The 23,757-nt window shown below is 47.1% G+C and overlaps 1 protein-coding gene across 1 annotated transcript in view; it reads left to right on the top strand.

Moving 5' to 3' along the window:
* Positions 1–23,757, top strand: part of TRERF1 (transcriptional regulating factor 1) — a 203,745-nt gene that overhangs the window by 173,531 nt on the left and 6,457 nt on the right. The window contains exons 9-17 of the mRNA XM_004673482.2: positions 1,336–1,729; positions 2,442–2,508; positions 3,527–3,666; positions 3,800–3,903; positions 5,782–5,857; positions 13,200–13,288; positions 15,089–15,202; positions 20,771–20,974; positions 23,102–23,313. Of these exons, the coding sequence (XP_004673539.1) occupies positions 1,336–1,729; positions 2,442–2,508; positions 3,527–3,666; positions 3,800–3,903; positions 5,782–5,857; positions 13,200–13,288; positions 15,089–15,202; positions 20,771–20,974; positions 23,102–23,313 (1,400 nt within the window). The remainder of the gene's footprint in view (positions 1–1,335; positions 1,730–2,441; positions 2,509–3,526; positions 3,667–3,799; positions 3,904–5,781; positions 5,858–13,199; positions 13,289–15,088; positions 15,203–20,770; positions 20,975–23,101; positions 23,314–23,757) is intronic.

The raw sequence follows: 23,757 nt of genomic DNA, 5'->3' as shown, positions 1-23,757 counted from the left end.
AGGAGAGCCTCCTGCAGGGGAGATAGGGCTTTCCAGCCTCCACACTGGAGCTAGAGCCCAGAGACGGGGGAGGAGAAGGAGGGACTCCTGTGCCTCTCCACCCTGCATCTTCCTCCCCACCCCTGACTGTAACAGCCTTAGGGGTTAGGAAGGCATTCCAGAGGACTGAAGGGGAGGATGAAACTGGAGGGGCAGCCAGAAGGGCTGAAGGCAGCAGTTGGATGTCAGAGGGAGAGCAGCTTCCCCACCCCCATCAGCGTAGGGCATTGGAACAGGTCACGTGGTCTGGAGGCAGCTAGTCATGTGACCATGGGCAGCCCTTCCCGTCATCCCCCGCTGCCTCCTAGTCAGGCGCCACCCTGGGCACAGGAATTGCCTGGGACTGCAGCTGTGACTGACATTGGCCTGCAGGGCCTGGGAGGGTGCCACAGACTGCCCCAACCTTTCTGCAGGTACCCCTCGCCTCTCCCAACAACCGCTGCCTCTCCAGCCACACCCACCTCTGGGTTTTCTGGGCGGATGCTGGCACACAAGTTTGTTTCTGTTTGGCTTTGGCATGCCCTGCTCATCTATTTACGTGCATATGTTTACTTATTAGTATATATGTATCCATGTGGCAGGTCTTCCTTCCAGACTATGCTTGGTGCGGCTGCGGTAAAATAAACTAACATTGCTGACAGGAAACTGACCCTGGAGAAGGGTTTGCTACAAAATGAGCCGTCAGTGTTGGACGCACTAGTGAGGAGCGGGGAGCCGGGAGGTTAAACCAGGTCCTTGAGACGGCCTTAAAGATAAGCACAGATGGCGCGCTCCCTCAGCCCCAACGTTACCTCAAAGGAGAGCCCAGTGCGGGTCACTGGCCCCGGGAGCTTTGACTGGCCTGACCCCTTCTTCCCGCCACACAGCCTCTGCCACCACTTCGCGGAGTACACTCCTCTGGCCCCTTCTCAGAACGTGTGGTAGCTGTCCCGAGGGCTGTCCTCTGGAAGCACTGGGGAGTTAAAGGGCCCACTCAGCTGGATTCCACTCAAAAGAAGGGAATGCAGTGATGAGCAATAAATATGTGAATTTATTCCTTTTGCCCACCCAGTATTCCTACCACCACCCCCGTCTCTCCAGACATTGAGGACTCCCTCCTAAACCAACGTTCTCTCCCTAGTCAGAACTGGCGTTATCTGAAATGGACGTGGCTGTATCTTAAAGCCGGGGGCCCTGGGGGTCAGGCTAGTGAAAGCGGGTCCCCGGCAGCACAGAAGTCCACCTTCCCCTCGACCTGTGGAAACGCCCTGTGGAGAAAGCCTGGGTTTTTTAGTCAGATCGTGCCTCCCGTTCTAGGAAATCCCCAGGAAACATCAGCCCGGCGGCGTTGCCAAGGCTGAGGAAACCCTGAAGACCTTACCCGAGAAGGAGAAGAAAAAGTTCCGGCACCGACCTGAGCCGCTCTTCATCCCGCCACCGCCCTCCTACAACCCGAACCCCACCGCCTCGTACTCGGGCGCCACCCTGTACCAGAGTCAGCTGCGCTCCCCGCGCATCCTGGGGGACCACCTGCTCCTGGACGGTGCCCACGAGCTGCCCCCCTACACGCCCCCGCCCATGCTGAGCCCAGTGCGCCAGGGCTCAGGGCTCTTTAGCAACGTCCTCATCTCCGGGCACGGCCCTGGCGCCCACGCCCAGCTGCCCCTCACGCCGCTGACGCCCACCCCGCGAGTGCTGCTGTGTCGCTCCAGTGAGTCACCACTTTTGCCTTTTCCTGAACTCTGAGGTGAGGGGTGGGTGGAGGTGGGGGGGTTCACCTCTGGCGGTGCTGGCTTCTGCCCCGGAAGGTCTCGCTTTCTTCATTTGCCCTGTTTATCCCACAGACTCTAGGGGGCTTGTCTACTGTATGTGTCAGGCACCGTGCTAGGTGCTGGAAATACTTGGAATAAATACAAAATTATTGTCCGTAAGGAAATCACAGGCTAACTCGGGAGAAGGCACGAAGCCATGACGGCCTCTGAGCGATAAGGAAACAGTTGATGTGTGCAAACACTCAGTAAGACTTTGCTGTGTATGATTGCACCAGACACCCAAGATAAATGTACTAAGTAGATGTACACATAGGATTAAATACAATATGAAAGGCCAGGCCCCCACATTCTAGTATGTTGTGTAAGGCTCAAGCATGGAGACGCCTTTAGTCAGAATCACTTTCTGGAGCAAGAATAATTTGAAAAAATGCCGTTTAACTGACTAGAGTGGCTTCTCCCTGCCCTGTGTGAGAAATGGGTAACCTTAAGCTATTCAGTATCACCAGTTCTTGGGAGACTTTCCTGGGTATCCTGGCATGGGTTGGGTAGGAGAGGGGTGCTATAATGACTGCGTGGGTAACTGCCCGTTGAATTTACTTTCTTCAGTACCCCTTCCCTGTTGACCAGTGGCCTCTGGTTTTTGTGCTTCAGACAGCATCGATGGCAGCAACGTGACAGTCACCCCAGGGCCTGGAGAGCAGACCATTGATGTTGAACCGTAAGGAACAGCCAGTCATTCTTGAGTACACAACCCTCAGCTGAGGAAAGGAATCAGGAGCTTTGAAAAAGGGCAGTTAACACTTCTGGGGGCAGAGTGGCCACTGACAGAGAAGTTAGGAATGGTAGATCCATGCACATCATTTGCCTTTTATTGCCAGTGTTCGAGGCCTTTACCAGAGACTAAGTGCATAGTAAAAGCATGAAGCCTATACTCACAAAACCTGGTGTTCCCATCCCTGGCTCCCTGGGCCAGTTTGAATGTGGCCACATGCTTTCTTATCCCCAGTGGTACCAGGGCCCTCACAGGGTGCCCAGGGTTTCTACCCAAACATCCTTGCTTCCCTCATCCATTTGGCCAGTTCTCCGAATGGGCTTGAGTTCTTGAGTGGTAGTAGAGGGATATAATGGAAGGGAAATGTCATTCTTTTTATGAATAAACACAGAAAAGAGGACAGGTGAGGCACTGGTGAGTAGATTGAGCCAGGAGTTAGAAAACCTGAGTTTCAGCACCATTTTGTTACTTGATCAAGTTAACCTTTCTAGGCTTTCGCTAGTTCATCATTAAGTGGGACTAATTACAACTGCCTTGCTTACATCATACACCTTTGTGAGGTTCAGATGGAATAATTCATGTGAAAGCAGACTGAAAGGAATGAAAATGAAGTAGGCACTCTATTTGTCCCATTTTTCCTGGCTAAGTGGTGCCAATCAACCATGCGGGTTCTGCCACTGTGAGCAGCTATTCCCTTGGAATCTGCACCCTATTCTCCCAGCTGTAGGGTTCTGCAGTCTGCCCAGGCAGACGTCTCTCCTGCTCCCTTCAACTCGTTCCCTAATCTTAAAGCTGTTACTTATCCCAGTGAAAAGGCCAGGACTAGAATCTTAGGAAACTGTGAGGAAATGCCCCTACATTCTTCTTGAAGAAAGAACTGGTTTCTTTCTTTTTCAAGTTCCTAACAGTTGCCCTTGGCCTGAAATTGAAGACCCTATTACTGTTTTTCTTCTTGTTATTAAAGACGCATCAACATTGGCTTGCGGTTCCAAGCAGAGATCCCAGAACTCCAGGATGTCTCTGCCCTGGCCCAGGACACACACAAGGCCACACTGGTATGGAAACCCTGGCCAGAGCTGGAAAACCACGACCTCCAGCAAAGAGGTGAGGTACTGCCAATGTGAAGGCCACGGAGGGAAAGGTTTGATTTTCTCACCAGGGTGTCTGAATCCAGGATCACTGTGCTTTTCCATGATACTGGGCTTTTCTAATGCACTGGTTTCTTTGTTCCCAACAGTGGAGAATCTCCTGAATTTGTGCTGTTCAAGTGCATTACCAGGTGGAGGGACCAATTCTGAATTTGCTTTGCACTCTCTCTTTGAGGCCAAAGGTGATGTGATGGTAAGCAACCATGAAGAGTAGGCTCAGAGTTCATGTTCTTCGTGTCAGAATTCTCAGGTTCCTGTGTGTCTTTTCCCACTTACCATGCCACCAATTCATAAGATGATGACTAGTCAGCACGCCTCCGTGTTCCTTATCTCAGAGACTAAGTCAGGATTTAAAAGCCTTCAAGAAAGCCTCCAGTTGGAATTCTGTTTACACATCTGTTCCTAAGTTACAGCTGTAGGTACAGCTGTCTTGGGAAATTAACATTTCTTCAGCAGTCTTGTATTTACATCAGAAAAGCATATCTCCTGTGGAGGTAGAAGACCTTACTGAAACAAGATGTGGCCTAAACTAGTCTCTTGTGTTCTGCTGATTGTTTTTCCCCACTCCAGAAATCAGCCAAAGTCTGATGTTCATATGGAACTCTTTTAGCCTCTAAATAGAATGAGCTGCTTGCTGTCTACCAACTGGGTGTCATTCTTCTGTCTTTGACTCAGTTCTTTAGTGCCTCAAACCTCAACATTGGTTCCATCCTCACAGAATCAGAGATGACCATTTGCCTGTTTCACTGGACTCCTAGCAAAGGCACGCAGTCACTGTTCTCAGTTTCCCTTTTAGTAAATTAAGTGATCCTTATACCAGATCCAGCTTCCTGGGTTTTGATTTTATGAAAATATGACAGCAAATGTCTCAAGACTGCTTTCTCAAAAGATAATTGATACCCTTCAAAGATGTTCTAGGACGTCTGCGAACTCTCCTTAGCCCTGGGAGGTCAGCCTTGCAGACTGTGCTTCTCTAGCTTTCAACGTGCATGAGCCACCTCAGAAGCTTGAAATTCAGGTATTTAGTTAGCAGTTGTGGAGTTGGACCCAAGGCTCTGCAATTCACACCTGCAGCCAGGGTTGAGCATGCTGCTGGTCTATGGGCCACAATTGAAGTAGCAAGATTCTAGATCTTGTTTTCCACTCATCTCTGCCTGCAGCATTTTTTTTTAAAGATTTTATTTTTGCGTAGAAGAACTGGGGTGCAGCCTAGAGATAGAGATGCAGATTGTGAAAGGATTCACCAGAGTGTGAAAGGATTCACCAGAGACCGTAGGGAACAGAACAGGCAGGTTGACTGAAAAACGCTGCTGAGGAGAGCAGCGGGTGAGACAGAAGTCTGCTGCGCCATATGTGGGTCAGCTCCCTGGTTGAGGATTGAACTCGGGCTCTAGTGATGGTAGGGGCTGAGATTTAACCCCTAGGCCACGAGGGAGGCCTGCCTGCAGCATTTTAAAAAAAAAAAAAATGAGGCTAGAAGAGATTTGAAAGGGTTTATTTAACTAGCTTCTCTGGAAGGACAGACAGCATGTGGTAGTTATTACTTATATAGCTGTTTATGTTCCGTGGTAATGAAACGTGGTTTTTCTGCAAAAAAAAAAAAAAAAAAAACAGCTACAAGTCACCCACTCATTTCCTTGGAGCCCTTCCCCAGAGACTCAGCCTCCATTATTCAGTGGAGGTCCCACCTTCTCTCTCAGGCTGGGACCCTCACCCAGGACTACACAGATCTTGCTGTGTCTTTCTCTGACATGATCACCCACTGTAGGCATGGGCTGAAGAGGTGTTAGAATCATGAGTCCTGTTGGGTGCTGACCAGAAAGGAAACCCCAATGAGGGGACTCTCCTGTGGGTGCTGACCAGAAAGGAAACCCCAGTGAGGGGACTCTCCTGCTGGGTGCTGACCAGAAAGGAAACCCCAATTAGGGAAGTGTCCCACTGGTTTTCCTTCCTGCACCCCTAACCCCAGCTGTGCAGTGCCGACCCCTTTTGCCCTTTATAAAGGTAGATCGTCTCCCTAGCACGCAGACCTGTCACTGACTCTCGCCTTTTCTCTCCCATGGGTCTGCAGGCTGCTCTGGAAATGCTGCTGCTGCGGAAGCCAGTCAGGTTAAAATGTCATCCTTTAGCAAATTACCACTATGCCGGTAGGTTGCCAGGAGCCTGTGCCCCTTTGCTTCCTAAGAGCGGGTTGTTTACTTGTCTGGTTGTGTTGCTTTGTGTAATACAGCCCAGTTCTGTCCTACGTAATTCTCGTGGCCTCAAGACCCCCCTGGGGCGTGGCTGGTGGGCAGTTTTGTCTGTTGACTGGATGCTGTTTGACATTTAACTGTGTGGACATCTGCCCCTCAGGGGTGTGCCGAGAACTGAATGAAGGGATGGACCTTGCAGCAGGGGTTAGATCACTAGAGGCAATAGCACTCAGCAGCATCTCAACTGTGGAATCAATGGATACAGGTTCAGATCTTGCCTGCACCCCTCAGTCTTCTGCAGCCTTGATTTCCTTCCCTATGAGAGGGCGCTATCCTCCGTTCCTTGCAGCACTTTTGTGATGATTAGAGATGATATATGTAGCCCAATGCTTGGCATGTCCTAGTAGCTGTATAATTCATTTATAGAACAATTATTTATGGAGCATTTATTCTGTCCAAGGGACTACGCGCTAATAGAAAACAATAACTGGGACACACAAGGGCAGACAGAGTCCTGCCTCATGCAATTTGGAGTCTGAGGAAGGTGCATTTATTAAGCAGTGGATCACACTGTTGGCAAGTAAAGACACATACATAACGCACTCCTCAGTCTGTCTTAGGAGGATGTGACTTAACAGTGGCAGCACCAACGCGAAGGAATGAGAACAGCGTTGAGATTTGAATGGCATGAGACTGATGACGAGAAAAGGAAACAGATTGAGGTGTGTCTAAGAAGTGACAAAGGAGAGTGAAGTCTGAGTTTTTATTTCCGTTTAATGGTGCACACCTCCATTCTGAGCGTCTCCACAAACCTACCTTGGTTTTGCATCTCAAAGGGGACCAAACCCTTTGGTGCCCTTGCATTGTTAGCCAATTGGAGGTGTCTTTGGTGCTGTGGACAGACCCTCCACAGGTGGGTGCTAAATAGTGGGTTTGGGACCTGGAAATAGCTTTTCCAGTCCTAGTTCCAAGTGGCTGGTCCCAAGGTGCAGGCTGGAGCATTTTCAGTGGACTACCTACTTCCACCCCAGTTTGCGTCACTTACGGTGGCTCTTCTTCTGAGCCAGCCCTTTTGCCTGTCGTCACAGGTGGAAAGGCGTCAGGAACCCCCACGTGAGCACAGCAAGTCCAAGATGCCTGCCTGTAATCACAGGCCACTACTGCAAAGATGCAGGCACAAGATGGACGTGTGGGATGAGAAATGCATCATTTAATCAGTGGCCTCAGGAGCCAGTTTCTTGTTAATATCACCATCATTTGCTGCATCATTGTGTCTGCCCTGACTGTGGGTGGAAAGATGTGGGAGTCCTCCCTGATCTGCCATGGAAACAATTCAATACTTTCTTAATTCCCAGTGTCATCTGCTGCATGTTAAACCCTAACAGTCTGCCCAGCCTCCAGGAGCCTATCTGAAGCTTCTTTGCATCGTGGGTGAAGCAGTGGGTAGACCAGAAGGCATTTTCCAATCATCTGCTCTGAGGTGCAGCTTCCCTTGACCTTCAGGGTGGCTGTGGTGTCGGGTTCCTCTGTATGGGTCAACTCCAGCTGTGAGCAGCCCAGATCCCCTCCAGTTCTTCCCAGTGTGCCAAACAAATATTCTTATATGTATCATGACAGAAAAAGCTGGAAATATAGACTGACCAGAAGCTACCCCCTATCCCAGTCAATATAAAATAAAAACACTAAAATAATACCAAGAACTTTGAAATTAGAGGGTACCCTAAACTCTGCTAAAATGATAGTTGAGGTTGTGGATACCTAGCTCCTCCATTTCCCATTCCCTGACCCCTTCTCCCACAAGCAGACCAGGAAGGGCTCTGTTGCCTCCTGGAATTTTCTTCAAGTCTTGGAAGCAAGAGAGGTAGAGCTGAGGTATCCTGCTTATTGTCACCAAGAAAAAGGTGCTCACCTCCATCTGTTAGTCATTTGCCTTCTTTAGGAAGTGCTCACAGGTTGGGCCTCAGAGAATCTTCTAGAATTATGAACAAAATAGGCAGAGTTCACTGATCTCGAAAGTATGACATGATCCACCTCTGTAACAGTTCCCTTCCAAGCCACCAGGGAGACCACCGAGCTTGCCCCATCGTGTGCCCCAGCTTTCAGCCACCGTCTCATCTTCCAGTTTGACTCCAGGGTATCAGTGATTCTCAGGCTCATGCCCTGGCCCTTGTTTCGGGCTCCACCAGGTTGCACTCCAGTAGGAATGTGAACTCAATTCCATACTCAAAAGAGACACTGTCTTTAGCGTTTCCTTTGGGCTCTGGCTCTGGCTGTGGCCATTGTCATTGCACCTCGATACTTGGTCCTGAAAATGCACTCTCAGACTCCACGTTATCTCAAGAGAAGGATCAAGTTTCCTGGATTTGTCCATGCCCTGGAGGAAAGACAGGAAGACTGGACTCAGAGAGGGAGGCTGCAAGTTTGGGGAAAACAGAGGCACAGGACTATGGAAATCACTTTACTTACTCATGACCTTCCCATTCCACCCCCTCCCAAGAAATTTAGTAAGAAAAGGAAAAAATGACCAATGCTGGTGCCCAGAAAAGGTGGGCAGCTCACCCAGATCTTGGGGCTGTTCGCCAAAATCAGAAGAGCTCTGAGGAGAGCCCCAGAGGAAGGGGTGTTACAGGACCCCAAGGTGCACAGTTAAGTCCTCTCCCCCTCCACCCAGGCTTGGGTAGTAACATTTGTTTGCAGAGGCCCCTAGTTAGCATTGGCACTGGGTGGGGAAGACTTGAACGTCAGGAGTCAGGACCAGGAGGACTTGTGGTTGCAATTAATTAGGAGACCTGTGCCCCTGTGCCATCGTTCGCATTTGACTGGACTGCTGGTGTCTGCAGATGGGCATGGAGGAGAGTCGGAAAAGGCCCTGGGCTTCTTGGCAAGGGTTCGGCTATGCCACTGTGGGTCAGTGAGCACAGCCAATTGCTCCTTGGGTCATGGAACTCCGACCTAATTGCAGAGATGAGGAAGACCTGGAGGAAATCAATACCCATTTGGTTGGGAGAGGCCTGGCCTCTGTCTTGGCAGCTGCCCCAGTTTGATGAGACAGAATTACACACTCAAGAGAATACTTCGCAAGAAACACAGCCGTGATATCATTTGCCAGGCATGCTGAGCCCATGTCTCTGCCTGGTAGTGGTCCCCTCAAGGGCAGGAACTGAACTCTTGTTTTGCCTGACAGCACTTGGAAAGAAAAGGCTTAGTGGACAAGTTCAAGTTCTGGATGTAGATGGAGGCCTCCCTTCCTTTCACCTTCAGAGGGAACTCTGGCAGCAGGATGCTTCACCCTGCCCTCCTAAAAATTTACTCAGCCTCCACCCATCATGGAAAACCATTTAGAGGAGTGATAACCTGAACTAAAAACAGTCCACAGTTTTTCTACAATGATGTGTCTTGTATAACTGTAGTAACAGCATCAGTAAAAGTTTTTTTAAATCTGGAAGACAAAAAGGCCCTCTTCATGAGCTTCTGTACTCAAGCTTTGTCTCATCCCTCCATGCCACTTTTGAATTGCCTGGGTTCACTTTGCATTGCCCCAAATTTAGGCACGGTCCAGAGCCCGTCTCCCAGCAACAGAAGCTCGGAACATTTTTCCTGTGGATACAATTCCAGCACCCGTTTCATCCAGCTAATTAGGCTCTTTGTAATTAGCCTTAATCGTCTTGTTAAGGGCCCCTGCTGATAATAGCCCAATAGCCAGGAATCCCCAGGTAGAACAAATGAGCGCTGAGGCGTCAGCAGCCCACTAACCCTGTGTGCATGCTGAGTGGACAGCAGGGATCCTGGAGAGAAAGGAAGGGCAGAGGGAAAGGAGGGCTTGGAGGCAACATTTTATCCTGGACTTTGTCCAAGATGCAGAGTGCAAGAAGGGCTGGCTTAGAACCCTGTCTAAGAATGAGGAGCGTGCCCTGGTGAGACTGAGACTCAGGAAGCAGAACCGCCTGGAGCTTTCTTTCCTTGTAACTCAGGGGTTGAGGATGGAAGACTGGGAATTCTGAGGAGCGTGGAGTTTAAGGGGGTGTGATCATCCACACTCAGAACAAGGAAGGTGAACGAGAACCATCGACATCACATCAGTGGTGGACAGCCTGTCTCGACATGGAATCTGCTCTCTAAGTTACAATTAAGATCTGACATTCACTGTGCACTTACTTCATACCAGTGGCAGGGTGACTGTCGGAATCCCTGTGTGACCCAGAGAAAACAGACTCAGAGAAGTAAACTAGCCTAGCACCACAAAAGAAATGGCAGAACCTTTGCACCCAGACTAAAAAAAGTCCCTCCTCTTTCTTGTCACAGCAGTGATCCTATTGTTTGGGACAAGCAGCTCGGTGTTATTTCTGTATATGAGACTTGGGCCTGGAAATTCAGGCTGGGAGCTTGGGGTGGAGTCTCAGGCCTGTAGGCAATGCAGTGGTCTCAGGCCTGTGGGTAATGCAGCGGTCAGGCAGTAAAGATGGAGCCTGTTCCAGTGTGCGCTTGTGACAGGCTCACTTTACCGACCCTGCTTCTTGCTTCAGACACCCTTGTTGAGCAGACACATAGACAGTACTGTCACTTGCAAGAAAGCACAGAGCCTAGGACTAATTCAAGGAGGCATCTTTGCTCGCTGAGCACACACCCCCTGCACCGACAGCCTTGGAGTGGGAGAAGAGCACCAGGAGGAAAGCAGGAGTGTGCAGCTTCCCAGCCAGAGTTGGTGGTGCTAAATGAACGCTCTGGGATTTGGGGAGACTCAAAACTGATCACAGAGGCTTGGGATCCCTCATCACAGTCCATGAAAAGCTCCTGTGGGGCCCCAGCTAGCAAGCCATTTGGGAGCATGAAGGGACATGCGTCTCCAGAATAGACCTAGTACCCTAACGCTGCTGTGTGTGAGCAGTGCTGAGCTGGTGTGGGATGAAAGTGTGTCCTAAGTTCAGGCTGCTGGCCTGGGAAGGCTGCATAAGCTGCACTCCAGGAAACGGCATGCTCTGTCTGAGGGTGGAAACTGTTCCCATTGATCTAGTTGAGGACTTTCAACAGCAAAATGCTCCCTGATTTCCTGGAGCTGCAGGCTCGACCTGCTGCAGACAGGGACTCATCTGTGATGGGATTGTCTTCCATCATCTTTCAGACCGCTCCTTTGCTATTCTGGTTCATGCCTAAAGGGAACTGTGACTACTCTTTGGTCACCTCATTGGTTAGTCCTCTCTGGCTTTCTCTTTCTGTCTCTGCTCCGAGTAAGGAGAGCATATGGGAACCAAACCCAGAACATTGAATGCTGAGCAGAATGATCTTATCCACTTCTGCTCACATCCACCCCGAACTCCCAAACCCCCTTCTTCCTGTTCACCAGTAGAGATGTCTGTGCCTATGGAAATGTTTCCTTCCTTTGAGGATTCATTGAAAAACTACTTTCGTTCTGGGAGTAGAAATAAACTTACAATCAGGTGTTGGCCTTGCGTTTTCAGAGGTCTGAACCAGCCCAGCTGTGGAGTCTGGAGCCAGCACTCTTGGCTTAAGGACCCATCAAGAAGTCACCTACTCTTTCAAGGATTCTAGACTGTCTACCTCCACCTTCCACCTGATTCACTAATTCTGTCTGAACCTTCCAAGGGAGGAAACAATTCCAGTTTCCTGTGTTAGTCAACCATAGCAAGATGGAAACTTTCAGTTATTCCTGGCTGGATGGGAAAATACTATGGTTTGAGGGATTACAACTCGGAGAAGTGGAGAAGTATCAAAATCTCAGCCACATACCAGTCAAAGAATCAGAGATGGAGAGAATTCAAAACACCAGAAGAATGAGCTATGAAGCAGCTACTGTGGAACCCCCCTTAGAAATAGCCCTTGTTTTGTGCCTCACAATAGGCCACCACTATTCTCTATGATGATCTGCTCTCCTGCTGAGAGGAACAGCAAACTTTAGCCAGCAGAGCAGATGCACCAGCCTGGCACTGCAAGGCCTCACTCACTGGTCAGCAGAACTGGGTCTCCTCAGCTCTCCACACTCTTCCAGAAGGTTCCATACTGGAACCTTCTAGCAATCATACTGGATGATTGCTCATTCTTTGAGCACCTTTATTTTCTCAGCTAAAAAATGTGGAACAGTAATGCCAGTCTGCAGGATTGTTGGCAGAATCAAATGACATATCTGTGAAGGGCTTAGAACGTCCATATAGTAAGCACCTAAATACGTTGGTTTTTTCCTTATAGAAATAGAAATGAATAAATAGCTCTTTGTTTTAAAGTGAACAGTAAGCAATGATACTATTTTACTTTTTTTAGAGAAGTTGGACTTTTTGCCCTTAGCATCTTGCATGTAGCAGACACCTTAGGTGTCTGTTGAGTGGATTAATGAATGAATAAAATGCATCGCTCCACTGCTTGCCTCTGACATGGCACATTTTTCTCTCCCCAGAATTCCCATTCATTTCCTCCTTGCCTGATTTGCTCCTGTATCCTTTATAACTCAGGTGTTTCTCCACCTGGAAGCCTTCCCAGCTGCCTGGTGCTATAAGCTGAGTGTGAAGTCCTCCTTTATGCTCACTGGCTCCTGACCTCCACCTTCCTCATTGCACTCATCACCTTGAATACAGACCTACTGGTTTGTCTCCCCACTTGATTGTGACTCCCCACATCTTAAGAACATTGTTATTACTTGCAAAACCATAACTAAAATTTGTTGAACCCCCACTATTTTCTTTTTTTAATTAAACTTTTTTTTAAGATTTATTTATTTATACATACGGAACTGGGGTACAGGCCAGAGAGGCAGAGCAGTGAGAGGATTCACCAGAGACAGAGTGGGGAGCAGAACAAGCAGATCAACGAAGTACACTGCTGAGGGGAGCAGTGGGCGGGTCGGGAGAGGTCTGCCGTGCCATGTGGGTCACCTCCGGGTGAGGATCGAACTCATGCTGAAGTGGTTTTAGCTTCTTAGTTCTGTGCTTTAACCCGCTGTGCTGCCAGGGAGGGCCCCTGAACCCCCACTATTTTCCACTTATTGAGTGAAGCACTTTTTGTGTGTATCTTTAGCCTTCACAGAAATCTGTGGAGGTGGCACAGCTAGAATAATTCCCATTCATCAATAATAAGATAGAGTCTCAGGTTTAGGCATGCCAAGGTGAAGGCTGTAACTGGGATTTAAACCCAGGTGTCAGAGCTGCTAAAAATTATACTGACTTTTTGTTCTAAAGGGAGTTTGATGTGTATTGCATCACTTGCTAAACTTCGTATTTTGTAAATGAACCAGCAACTAAAAGTGGAGAGAACTGTGAGCTGTTCTTAAGAAGTTTGTATTTTGTTACAGGTTCGGACAAATGGACCTCCCTAGAAAGAAAACTGTTTAATAAAGCACTGGCCACTTACAGCAAAGACTTTATTTTTGTACAGAAGATGGTAAGCATGCTTGTTCCCATTATTCATTTTCAGTAGGGGAAATTGTATACCTAAAGATGTATAGAAATATTCAATTACTGGTTTAATCTTCTCCTAAGAAAAGGATGTCTTCCACCCTTCAGTGGTGATAGATGGCATTTGTTATGGGGTGACATGACCTCCAGGTTGGGGCCCGTGGGGAAGAGGAACATAGATTATTTGGACATGGCAGTAGTGAGGGGTTGTTTACATCTTAATAAAAATGCATAATTTATTAACTCCATCAGAATAAATAGAACCAGGGCTTCTGGTTCACAACTTGCATGCTTTATTTCATGTATATTTGACAGATCTATGGTATTTCTGACAGATATTTTTTCTGAGAAATTGGTGAAGCAAGGATACATTTCTTCCCCACAGCCAGTGGCAGAGTTCCTGGTACTGAGCCCCCACTCATAAGATGTCATGCTTACCAGTACTTCAGAATAAAATACAACGCTTCCCATAGATGCAGTAGTATTATATCCAGCAGATAAATACACTTAATAGGCATTAATTGGCTGAGAGGTAGGTTAGGCCCAAAGTTAAAATGATTCAAAGCATTTCAGTAAACAGGTGAAGGATGGAGTCATATGAAGTCCAATGCTTACTCCAGGCCCCCTGTGACAGCTTGCACTGGCTCCAGACTAGGCCAGAGGCCCTCATTGTTGTCCTGGGAGCAGGTCACCCATTCTTAACCCGGGATCTTACCTGGACAAGAATCAGAATAGATGGGTGTTTTCTCCAATTTGCCTTGTCTCCCAGTCTGTATTCACTCCCGCCTTGCCTGCCTTGGGGGCCACCTCCCTCTTAGCTGCCCAGATGCCAGCTAGCAGCTGCAGTCTTTCTTGAGTTCCCCACCTGCCCCAGCCCTCATGTCAAGGTCCCACTCCTTGGTGACAGATGATGGTCCCTGCATCTCGTGCTTACCAGCCATGCAGGTTCTTAAACAATAGCTTCATAGGCCATTCCTTACTCCCTGGGCGATTCTAGTAGAGAGCTTCAAAATTGCAAGTGGACATGAGAGACAGCCTGGGGAGACAGGACTTCTGGGATGTTCTCCTCCTCTGACCATGTAGGTGACCATGTGCCCACCCCACCCCCAAAGGTACAGCCAGCCTTTTATCTGCCTCTAGAAAACACACGTGGTTGAACCCTACCTTGAACTTAGTGATATATGAACTAAACAAAGGAATTCTTTCTCTTTAAAATAATCTGTCTTTGCTTTTGGGGGTGGTAAACAAGGCAGGTTGGTTTCCTGTAAAAACTAAGCTCTTGCATCATAATGTTCGATTATTAAGGAACATTTTTCTCCAGTAGATTTTGAAAGTCAGCAAGTCAGACAGCCAAACATATTCACGCACATTAAGTGGAAAAAAGCAGGCTACATTATGGGTTTAAAAAAAAAAGCTCTCTGTGCATTGACTGAAAATATCTCCAGATTTGCACATGGAAAAAAAATCAAGTTGCAAAACAATAATACATAGATTATTCCACCTTTTGTGAGGAAAAATTGGAAAGGGATCTATTTTCACATTTGTTGGTCTATGTGTTAGGACATTCTGGAATAAGACCCAAGAAATGAATACGAGTGGCCAGCTGTGTAGCAGGGTGGGGAGCAAGAACCGGATGGATGGGGACCAGGCGCAGGCAAGAGGCTGTTCAATTTTTCATTGAACTGCCTAAGCCTATTACCTATGACAGAATCACATTTTTGCAAAAACATGCTGCTTTGCATACTGCCCGCTGCTGGAGCTGATCTCGGCATGGCTTTCCCGGCAGGTGAAGTCTAAGACGGTGGCACAGTGCGTGGAATACTACTACACGTGGAAAAAAATCATGCGGTTAGGGCGGAAACACCGGACACGCCTCGCGGAAATCATTGACGATTGTGTGGTGAGTGAAGCTAAGTCGCTGCTTATGCTGGCCCCACTCCCACGCCACACCCAGGTTAGTAAGTGGCTGGTGTTTGGTTTGGCTTTGCTGCCGCAGTGGCAGCATGAGTGGGTGTCAGAGGTGTTCCCTGGTGGGATTCTGGCCTCGACTTTCTGGTATGGCTAGACACGGGGCAGGTGACTGTGGATCTGACCTGTAGCTCAGTTCCACTTGAGGTGAGGGCTGGCCTGTGTTCCAAGGCAGGTAAGGACCAGGAGAGTTAAGCCAGGATGCTCCAGCCTTGACTTGGGTGGCTTATAAAGGAGTGACCACCTGACCCCCAGGGACAGCCCTTCTTGATCTTCCACATCACAGATAACCGGAGAACGTTTGTGCCTTAAAAAGATGAAAGAGCCCTCAGATTTGACCACAACTGCCAAAAAGCATGAGCAACGAAGAACTTTGACCTCCAGATAGGGCAGGAACTCAGTTATTGAGGAGCTGGTTAGCAGGCTATAGATTATTCCAATCTTCACTTCAATATTTCCCCCAATATTGATTTCCTTCATTTCCAGACGATCCACAGTCTGCATATTAAGATTAAGTATTTACTAAAGATATAACAAGATCAGAATCTTCTCTGAACCCCTTATGTGTGGCTTTGGTAATTACTACCTCTTTCATCCTCGTGGTTAACACTCTTCTCGGCGTCCATAGTCAGGGGAAAGTTCCTTTACACTCTGAGGAAAACATTACTTACTATGTATCTGCATGTCAGAATTACTCATCTTACAACAAATTATTGACAATCCGCCTCTGTTGCCATCAGGGGGCGTGTTTGGAATTCATGAGGGGTGTGAATATTAGCAGTTATACTTTACCTCCCAGCTATGCTCCATTGTGTTAGCACGTAGTTGGGTTATTGCTTTAACAGGTATTTGCACAACCTTGTCTACGTACCAGGTTTTGTGCTAGGCACTTTACAAACCCTAACTCACTTAACAGCCTCATACCAAATGGCTGTTGAGAGTGTTGACTGGGCCTCAATCCCTTGTATAATATTTAAGAGCAGTCACATGCAGTTCTCAAAGAAAGATGTAAAAGTGCTTGATCTTCATCACCCAAGTTCCTAGCTAAGAATTGAGCTTATCTATGAAATTTATGCACATACATAGTCCAAATATAAAGACATCTGCAGAATAGAATGATGTTTCCATTCTTTCTTTTAGAGATGGCAGTATTCTATATCCAAAACTTTTGTTTGATTGATTTAAATAATAATGGTTTTACATCAAAATTGCCTTTTGCTCATCTATTGCCTGATGTTTAAAAAAACAGTGTTGCCTCCTCTGGCTCAGTCAACTAAAAGCAAACTCCTACAATGCAAACAGCAATATATATGTAATGCTATGACTGACCCAGAGGTGTTAGCTGTCTTTTCTCTGCCCTGCCCCAGTTCCCTCCACCCCCAGCACATATGCTAATTGAAAGAGACAGCATACACAAATGGAAAGCTGACCATGAACCCCAATAGTATTTAAAAGATATATGAAAGGAAGACCAGAAAATCTTAGAAACTTAGTGATGCCCTCTCATCCGGCACCACCATTCCACATTCCACAGGCAGAAAATTGAAGCCTGGAGAGGGGAAGGGACTTGCCCAAGATCACACAGAGCAAATGAGTAGAATAGATGCTAAACAAGGAAGCACAACAAATCCTGGTCTTGGAGACCTGGAAACCTGACTGGTAGGCTTGTTGACATATAAAATGGGACAAATGGTTTAAATGATTTGGAAAGTCTCTTCCAATTCTGGTGTGTTCCGACCTCTGTTCTGGCCTAGCACATGTTTTGGAAGAGGGCAGAAATCAGCGTGGTTTCCCAGGGCAATGGGTATCTCTTAGGCTTAGGTGTTACCTCAGTCACCAGTGACTGACAGTACCTGCTGGTTGGCACTCAATGAACATTTGGTGAGTGAAAGAGTACATCGTTCCTAGGGTAGGCGTCATTCTGGGGCACAGCTGTGCAATCCCTCTGTGAAGTCCCTGGGGGTAGACGCCAGACCTGGGTGTTCTGAGCAAAGGAGTACTGCTAAAGAAACGCTACCACAAGAGGCAGGTCTGCCATCTTCTGCCGGGGTACTTTGGATATGTTGAGTCAGAAGGTCCCGGCCAGCGTACAGCCTCAGACTATAGAGAGAATTGCGACCAGATGGCCGGGGGGTGGGGGGGGGCACACCTTCTTGGGCTTATTCACCAGGGGCCAAAATTAGGCTGTGTCAGGAGCATGTACACCGTGGTAACCTGTATGCTTAGAGAGAACAAAAGCTATATGCTGAGATGACTCAGGACCATAAAAACAAGAAAGTCTTGATTAAAGGCCAGCATGGCACCCACAGCTCCCTTCTAGGCACTCTAAAGGCACACTCAGCCTCCTGAGGAGAGCTTGCCAAACAGGTGAGAAATGGAGCTCATGAGGACTGGGAAGGGTGCAAAGGGCACAGTCCCAGGACAGGGCGTCCTGTCCTCTGCCCTTCAGTCCTGCTGGGATCCCTGGGGCCAGTCTCCTGGTCACGTATCCTCAATGTTTTCTTAAAGCCACAGGTTCCATTTCCCACAGATGGAACACCCTCTTGGAAGATCAGGGACTTTAGGGAGGAGAAAAGGAGAGTTTGTGAGGAATGACTACTCTTTGGAGAGCCAGAAGGTCAACAGAGCTACTCCCTCACTCATCAGTACTGAGGTGATCACAACAGGAAGAAGGGGGCCAACATGTGTTCTCTTAAGTTGGTAGGAAGAGCTTCCTGTCCCCTGTCCACACTCACGATCCTACTCAGGGAAAATCTGTGGGTCTGGCAGTGACCAAAGCTCAGCACAATTCAAGAAACCAATTGAGGCAGTCAACTGACTCTAGGAAGACAGCAGGACAAAAGAAACACTCACCCCTGGCCTGTGCACCCTGGTTAACCTGTGTCACGGTCCACTGACAAGGGGCTTGAGGAACATCCACTTTCCCTTTGACATTTTCAGGCAGTTAGTTCCAGTGGTTTTGAAAAGTTTAAGATTGTGTGCTGTGGGAGATGTGGACATTCACGCAGGGCCATCATAGAATACAGGTTTTAAATCTCAGTTCAACTTCTTAACCAGCTCTGTGACCTTTGGGAAAATGGTTCTCTAGGTAGTTACCTGCTTTGCTTAAAAAGAAAATTTATGCTAGAAATGTATTTAGATTACGTGTGTGTGTAATGCCTGATTCATAGCAGGCATTCTATGTTGTCCTCATCATCGTTAGTGACTGTGAAACTCAGATTTGTGTTTTAAGTATAAGGTGTGTTGTTGGTCATTTGTATTTTCATTTACAAATTTCTTATGATATGAATGCAGTTTGTATGTCTGAGAAATAAAATCTCTTTTTCCAGAAATGCATATGGTGGACACTCAAGGTTTGGAGCAGCATGTTACGTCTGTAACCAGCTCCCCAACCTGTATTTGCCCACCTTCTACCAATCTGGGAGTATTACTGAATGTTTTATTTCACAATACATCATAAAGTGGCCAACATGTTGTTACAGAGTTCTACATGTTAGGATCTTTGTCCTATCTTTGTATCTCTTAGTCACTTTGGTGAGCCATAGACCTTGATAATAAATCATTTTGTGAACATACATAGATTGCCAATTAAAATAAAAGCTAGCTAAATTCCTGAGACAGACATAATCATAGTACAGTATGTACTGTGTACTGTAATCTATAATTTTGTGGCTATCTGGAGCATTTCTTCTAAATTTTTAAGCTAAAGAATAGCATTGTAAGAAAACTATAATTATAACAAATACCAGATGCTGTTGTTATTAAAAGTTATTGTATAATTTATTGTCAATGCCAAGTTGTAGGCCATGGTCTACTTAATAACTGATATTTGAGACCACAAGCTTCCAGTTCTATAAAGGAATGGAGGGAACCCTTAGAGTTTGACATGAATATGATTTTTCTTAAAACTCCTTGAAATTGAAAGATGGTAGATTCACATGAGAATAAGACCACTTAAGTGAAGTCAGCCTATACATTCTGTATTACTAAGAAACCTGCAATTTATATCACAAATCACTCTGTAAAATGTATTACGTCTGCATCTGCATTCACTGAAGTCATTCAGCAAATGTAATCATTACTGATTCCGTCCAAATTAACCTACTGGAGCTGGGTACTTTCTTAAATCGGCCCTGTTGATACAGTGTCTGTCTCCAGTATGCATGAACATGATTCTGAGTACAGGTAATCCTGAATCAGTGAGGGGAATGTTCAGTGCCCTCTATGTATTGACTTTGTCTTTTCCCTAACCTGGAGAGGAACTTGTGGCTTCTGGATACCACTACTCCCAGAAATCTTTATGCTTCTTGGAAATTCTCATTTCTGGGTTGTACGATTCATGGACTCACCCTGAGTTACAGCACTGTCTGGCGTAAACCAGACTGAGCCCACGTGCTTCCATTATGGGTGTGCAGAGAGCCGGAAGGAGCAAGTGTCAGGGTTAGCTGCATGAGGCCATTTCCTTGTTTCCTTATCTTTAGAATGGGAGGACTGTTCACAGCCTGTTTGGTAAAGGATATGGTAGCAGAGTGAATAATTATTCATAGAAAATAATTTCCTTGGCCCTCCCTGGTGGCATAGTGGGTTAAAGCACAGCACTACAAAGCTGGCCACCACCGCTTCAGTGTAAATTCAATCCCCAGCCCCAGAGGTGACCCACATGGCACGGCAGACCTCTCCTGTCTTGCCCACTGCTTCCCTCAGTAGTATACTTCATCAGTCTACCTGTTCTGCTCCCCACTAAGACTCTGGTGAATCCTCTAACCACCCCTGCACCTCTGGCCTATACCCCAGTTCTGTACACGTAAATAAATAAATAATTTTTTTTAAAGGGTGATTAAAAAATTTTTTTCTTTTTCATAAAATGCCTCTGGAAGGCATTTCTCCAAGTCCATGTTCAGGTACAAGAAGCAAACACTGAATAAAAGGAAACAGCTTCTTCTATTTTCTCTCCTTTTCAAAGTTTATTTTGATTTCCTTTGTCATTCTGTGTGGACATGAGCAGAACAGGAGCACATCTGGATGTACCATATCCCAAGGCCTCAGGCCTTGGGTCAGATCTGACGTGTCAGTCATCTCACATGGAAATGTGTTATAAGGTCTGGAAAACCAATCACGATAGGCCTTTAGCCCATCTCCAGGGGTATTTCTGCAATGAGAGGCCTACAAGCCAGTCGGCCTGCCTTTCCTTCAGTGTCAAGGTCTACCTATCTCCAACATGGAGGGGTGGGTCAGCTCTGCATATGGAAGTGTCTCCACCTAGTCTTAGCACATTTTTATGTAAGTGATAAGGGAACCCAGAGGAGGCAGGGGGCTCCCTGAACCTCAAAACTCCAAGTGGCCAAGCCTTTAGACTGTGCCTCCCCTGAGGTCTGTCACCACTCCTTAGACAGAAGGCCAGCACAGCCCTCCTCTCCTCTCCTGGCCTGTGGGTTCTGTTCATCAACTAAAAATGCCATTTGGGGACTTCCCCCTTTTGCTTTTATTGCCTTAACACCAGACAAGTGAAGAAGAAGAAGAGTTAGAGGAGGAGGAGGAGGACCCTGAAGAAGATAGAAAATCCACTAGAGAAGAGGAGAGTGAAGTGCCGAAGTCCCCAGAGCCTCCCCCAGGGCCTGTCCTGGCTCCCACCGAAGGGCCGCCCCTGCAGGCCCTCTGCCAGCCCTCAGGCTCCTTCATCTGTGAAATGCCCAACTGCGGGGCTGTAAGTGTCTTTGCGTCCTCTGGGGATCCAGGGCTAGTGGGGGCCATACGACTGTGCCTGGCTTTAAGAGACATTGCGTTTTAGAATGCTTTAGGGTGCACTTCCAGTCATGAAGGTTTGGCAGTAGGGAGTCCATGTGGTGTGGTTCTCTTTCTTTCATTCCCCTTACTTACTCATCGATATTTCTGGAGTGTGATGTGCCAGGCACTTGGCTGCATACTGGAAGGCCACAGAGAGTCCCTGCCCTCGGGCAGCAGCCTCTTGGCTCCTGTGGACTGTGTCACATCAATCAGTTTGTGCCCTGTAGACACACATCTGACTGTTCTCGGGGAGCCCACAGAGAGGGATTGTCTCTCCCCTCACATAATCCCTTGCCCCCACTGCCTGCGGTTTTTACCTGTCTGGAAGGTTTTGCATTGCATGTTCCATAAAGTATTTCACATTCCATAAAGTGTCCCTGAATAAAGTATTCCATAAGGTGTCCCTTGAATAACCTGGGGGTGAAGGGCCCCGACCCTTCTCCACGTTGCAGATCCATGTAAAACTTGGATCCCAAAACTTAACTTATAATACCCCATTGTTGACTGGAAGCTTTGTGATGGGATGACATAAACAAATATTTATCCATCCTGTAAGTTTTCATTGTCTGTTCCCAGGGAAATCTGATTGTAAGCAGACCTACATAGTTCAAATCTGTGTTGTTCAAAGGTCAACTGTAATTTGAACCCTGAGAATATTGTTAAAAGATTGAGTTATAAAAAATTTATTTTAAATTCCTTTTTTTGAGGGGGCAGGGAGATTTAGTAAATGACTGAAAGGGAGTAATTACTTAACCTGGTATTCCAGTCCATTTAAAGCATCCTTTGGTCAAAATAAAAGGAATTCACTCTTTGCTGGTCCTTAGCATTAAAGGAAGGCCTCCTTGACTCTGCCCTGGCCTTGTTGAAGGCTCCCTGTTTATGATAAAGGACATTTTATAAGTTGTTTACTTTAGACTCTCAGCCCCTACTGACCCCTGATGAGTCTGAATTGTTGAACTTTACCCTAACGGGTTTCTTAAAACCGGGCACACCTGTATAGGCACGTGCTAAACATATTACTCAAAAAATAAGAATGTTGCCCTTTTCACTGGAAGTCCTGTTTTAGTCAGGTTAGTGCTTAACTTGCTTGTCCGTTACATAGGACAATACTCTTTTTCCAGAGTGTTTTGGATGCTCTTTAGTAAGTCTTTCTCTTAGATGAAGAGAGCCATCTTTGAAATATTTAGATCCTGAAGCAGAGATGAATTTGATTTACATGTAAGAAAAAATGAAAAAGTAGAAAGAAAAAAGATTCTATACATATTGCATTAGCTTTGAAGAGAACGTAAGATGTTGCTGGCTTGTTGCTGTCCTTGATGACTGATGGCCTGGACACCCCACTCATTGCCATTTTGTATAGAGGGCTTCCACTCGAGGTGACTAAGATGTGACTTTAAATGACAGTATTTCTGTATTTTCTTTAGAAACTGGGTGCTTCCTCAAGGCCATGTTTGGTATACAGTAAATTCCTTACTGAGTGGGAAATCATCTTACTTTCCCAGTCAGAAATGCTCAGCAGGATGGATTTTTTTTTTAATGACTTTTAAAACCACAGAGGAAATTATTGTGTTGGTTTTTTCCTTGCCTAAATCTCGGGGGGGGGGGGGGGGAAGAAATGTAGCCCTGAATGGGGTGGAAGAATAATTTCTGGCTTAAAAAAATTTCAAAAACTGATCTAACCCCTCTCTCCTTTTATAAATAGTAAAAATAAGGGTGAGAGGACAAGGGTCCACAGACCCCCAGGTAGAGGCAGTGGGTGTAGCCTCAGTCTCCTGGCCTCCACACAGTGACTTTGCCCTTGATCCCCTGCTGTGTTGCCTGTCTTCTGATCTTAACAGCCATGGGACTTTTTATTGGCAAGCGTTTGTGGTTGTGGTATTTGATCTCTATTCTCTGAGACATCTGCCCAAAATTGGCATGTATAAAACCCCTGTGCTCTGTCATTAGACACTTGTTTCTAATATGTCATGTTTTGCCACTGAGTAACTAATAACCCTAATTTCCTTTTCAGGACTGTAGATGTCATGTCACTCCCTTTCTTCCCCAGGTGTTCAGCTCCCGACAGGCACTGAACGGCCATGCCCGTATCCACGGTGGCACCAACCAGGTGACCAAAGCCCGAGGTGTTGTGCCCTCTGGGAAGCAGAAGCCCGGTAGTGCCCAGAGCGGGTACTGCTCCGTGAAGAGCTCACCCTCACACAGCACCACCAGTGGCGAAACAGACCCCACCACCATCTTCCCCTGCAAGGAGTGTGGCAAGTAGGTGGAGCTAGACCAGGGAGTGATGGGTTTGTGATCTGTGATAGGTATTCTCCGTGGGGACTAGACCAAGGTACACTGAGGTTTCTTCAGCTAGGAAAAGGACCCAGGCTTTCCTGATCCCTTCCACCCCCGTGCCATCCTTGGGTTCTGGATGCACCATGTGGGTCACCTCCCTACCTGGGCATTGAACTTGTACTGCAGTGGTGGCAGATAACTTCATAGTGCTGTGATTTAACCCCCTGAGCCATCAGGGGGTTACCTGGTTGGCCTCTTTCCAGGTCATACTTCTCTTTACATCTGAGGCATTAGAGAGTATAGAATGAGAACCCCAGAAGAGTTCCTTAAGGCGGTCTTGAAAGACAGAGTAAGACTGCCTTCCACATCAGGCACTCACTGAGAAGGAAACTAACTCTGTAGTAGATGTTCAGGATGAGTGGCTGT

The sequence above is a fragment of the Condylura cristata genome, unplaced genomic scaffold (assembly GCF_000260355.1).
Source record: "Condylura cristata isolate star-nosed mole 26May11 unplaced genomic scaffold, ConCri1.0 scaffold00001, whole genome shotgun sequence".
NCBI lineage: Eukaryota > Metazoa > Chordata > Mammalia > Eulipotyphla > Talpidae > Condylura > Condylura cristata.
Note: the sequence above shows the minus strand (reverse complement) of the source record. Positions and strands in the feature narration are given on the sequence as shown.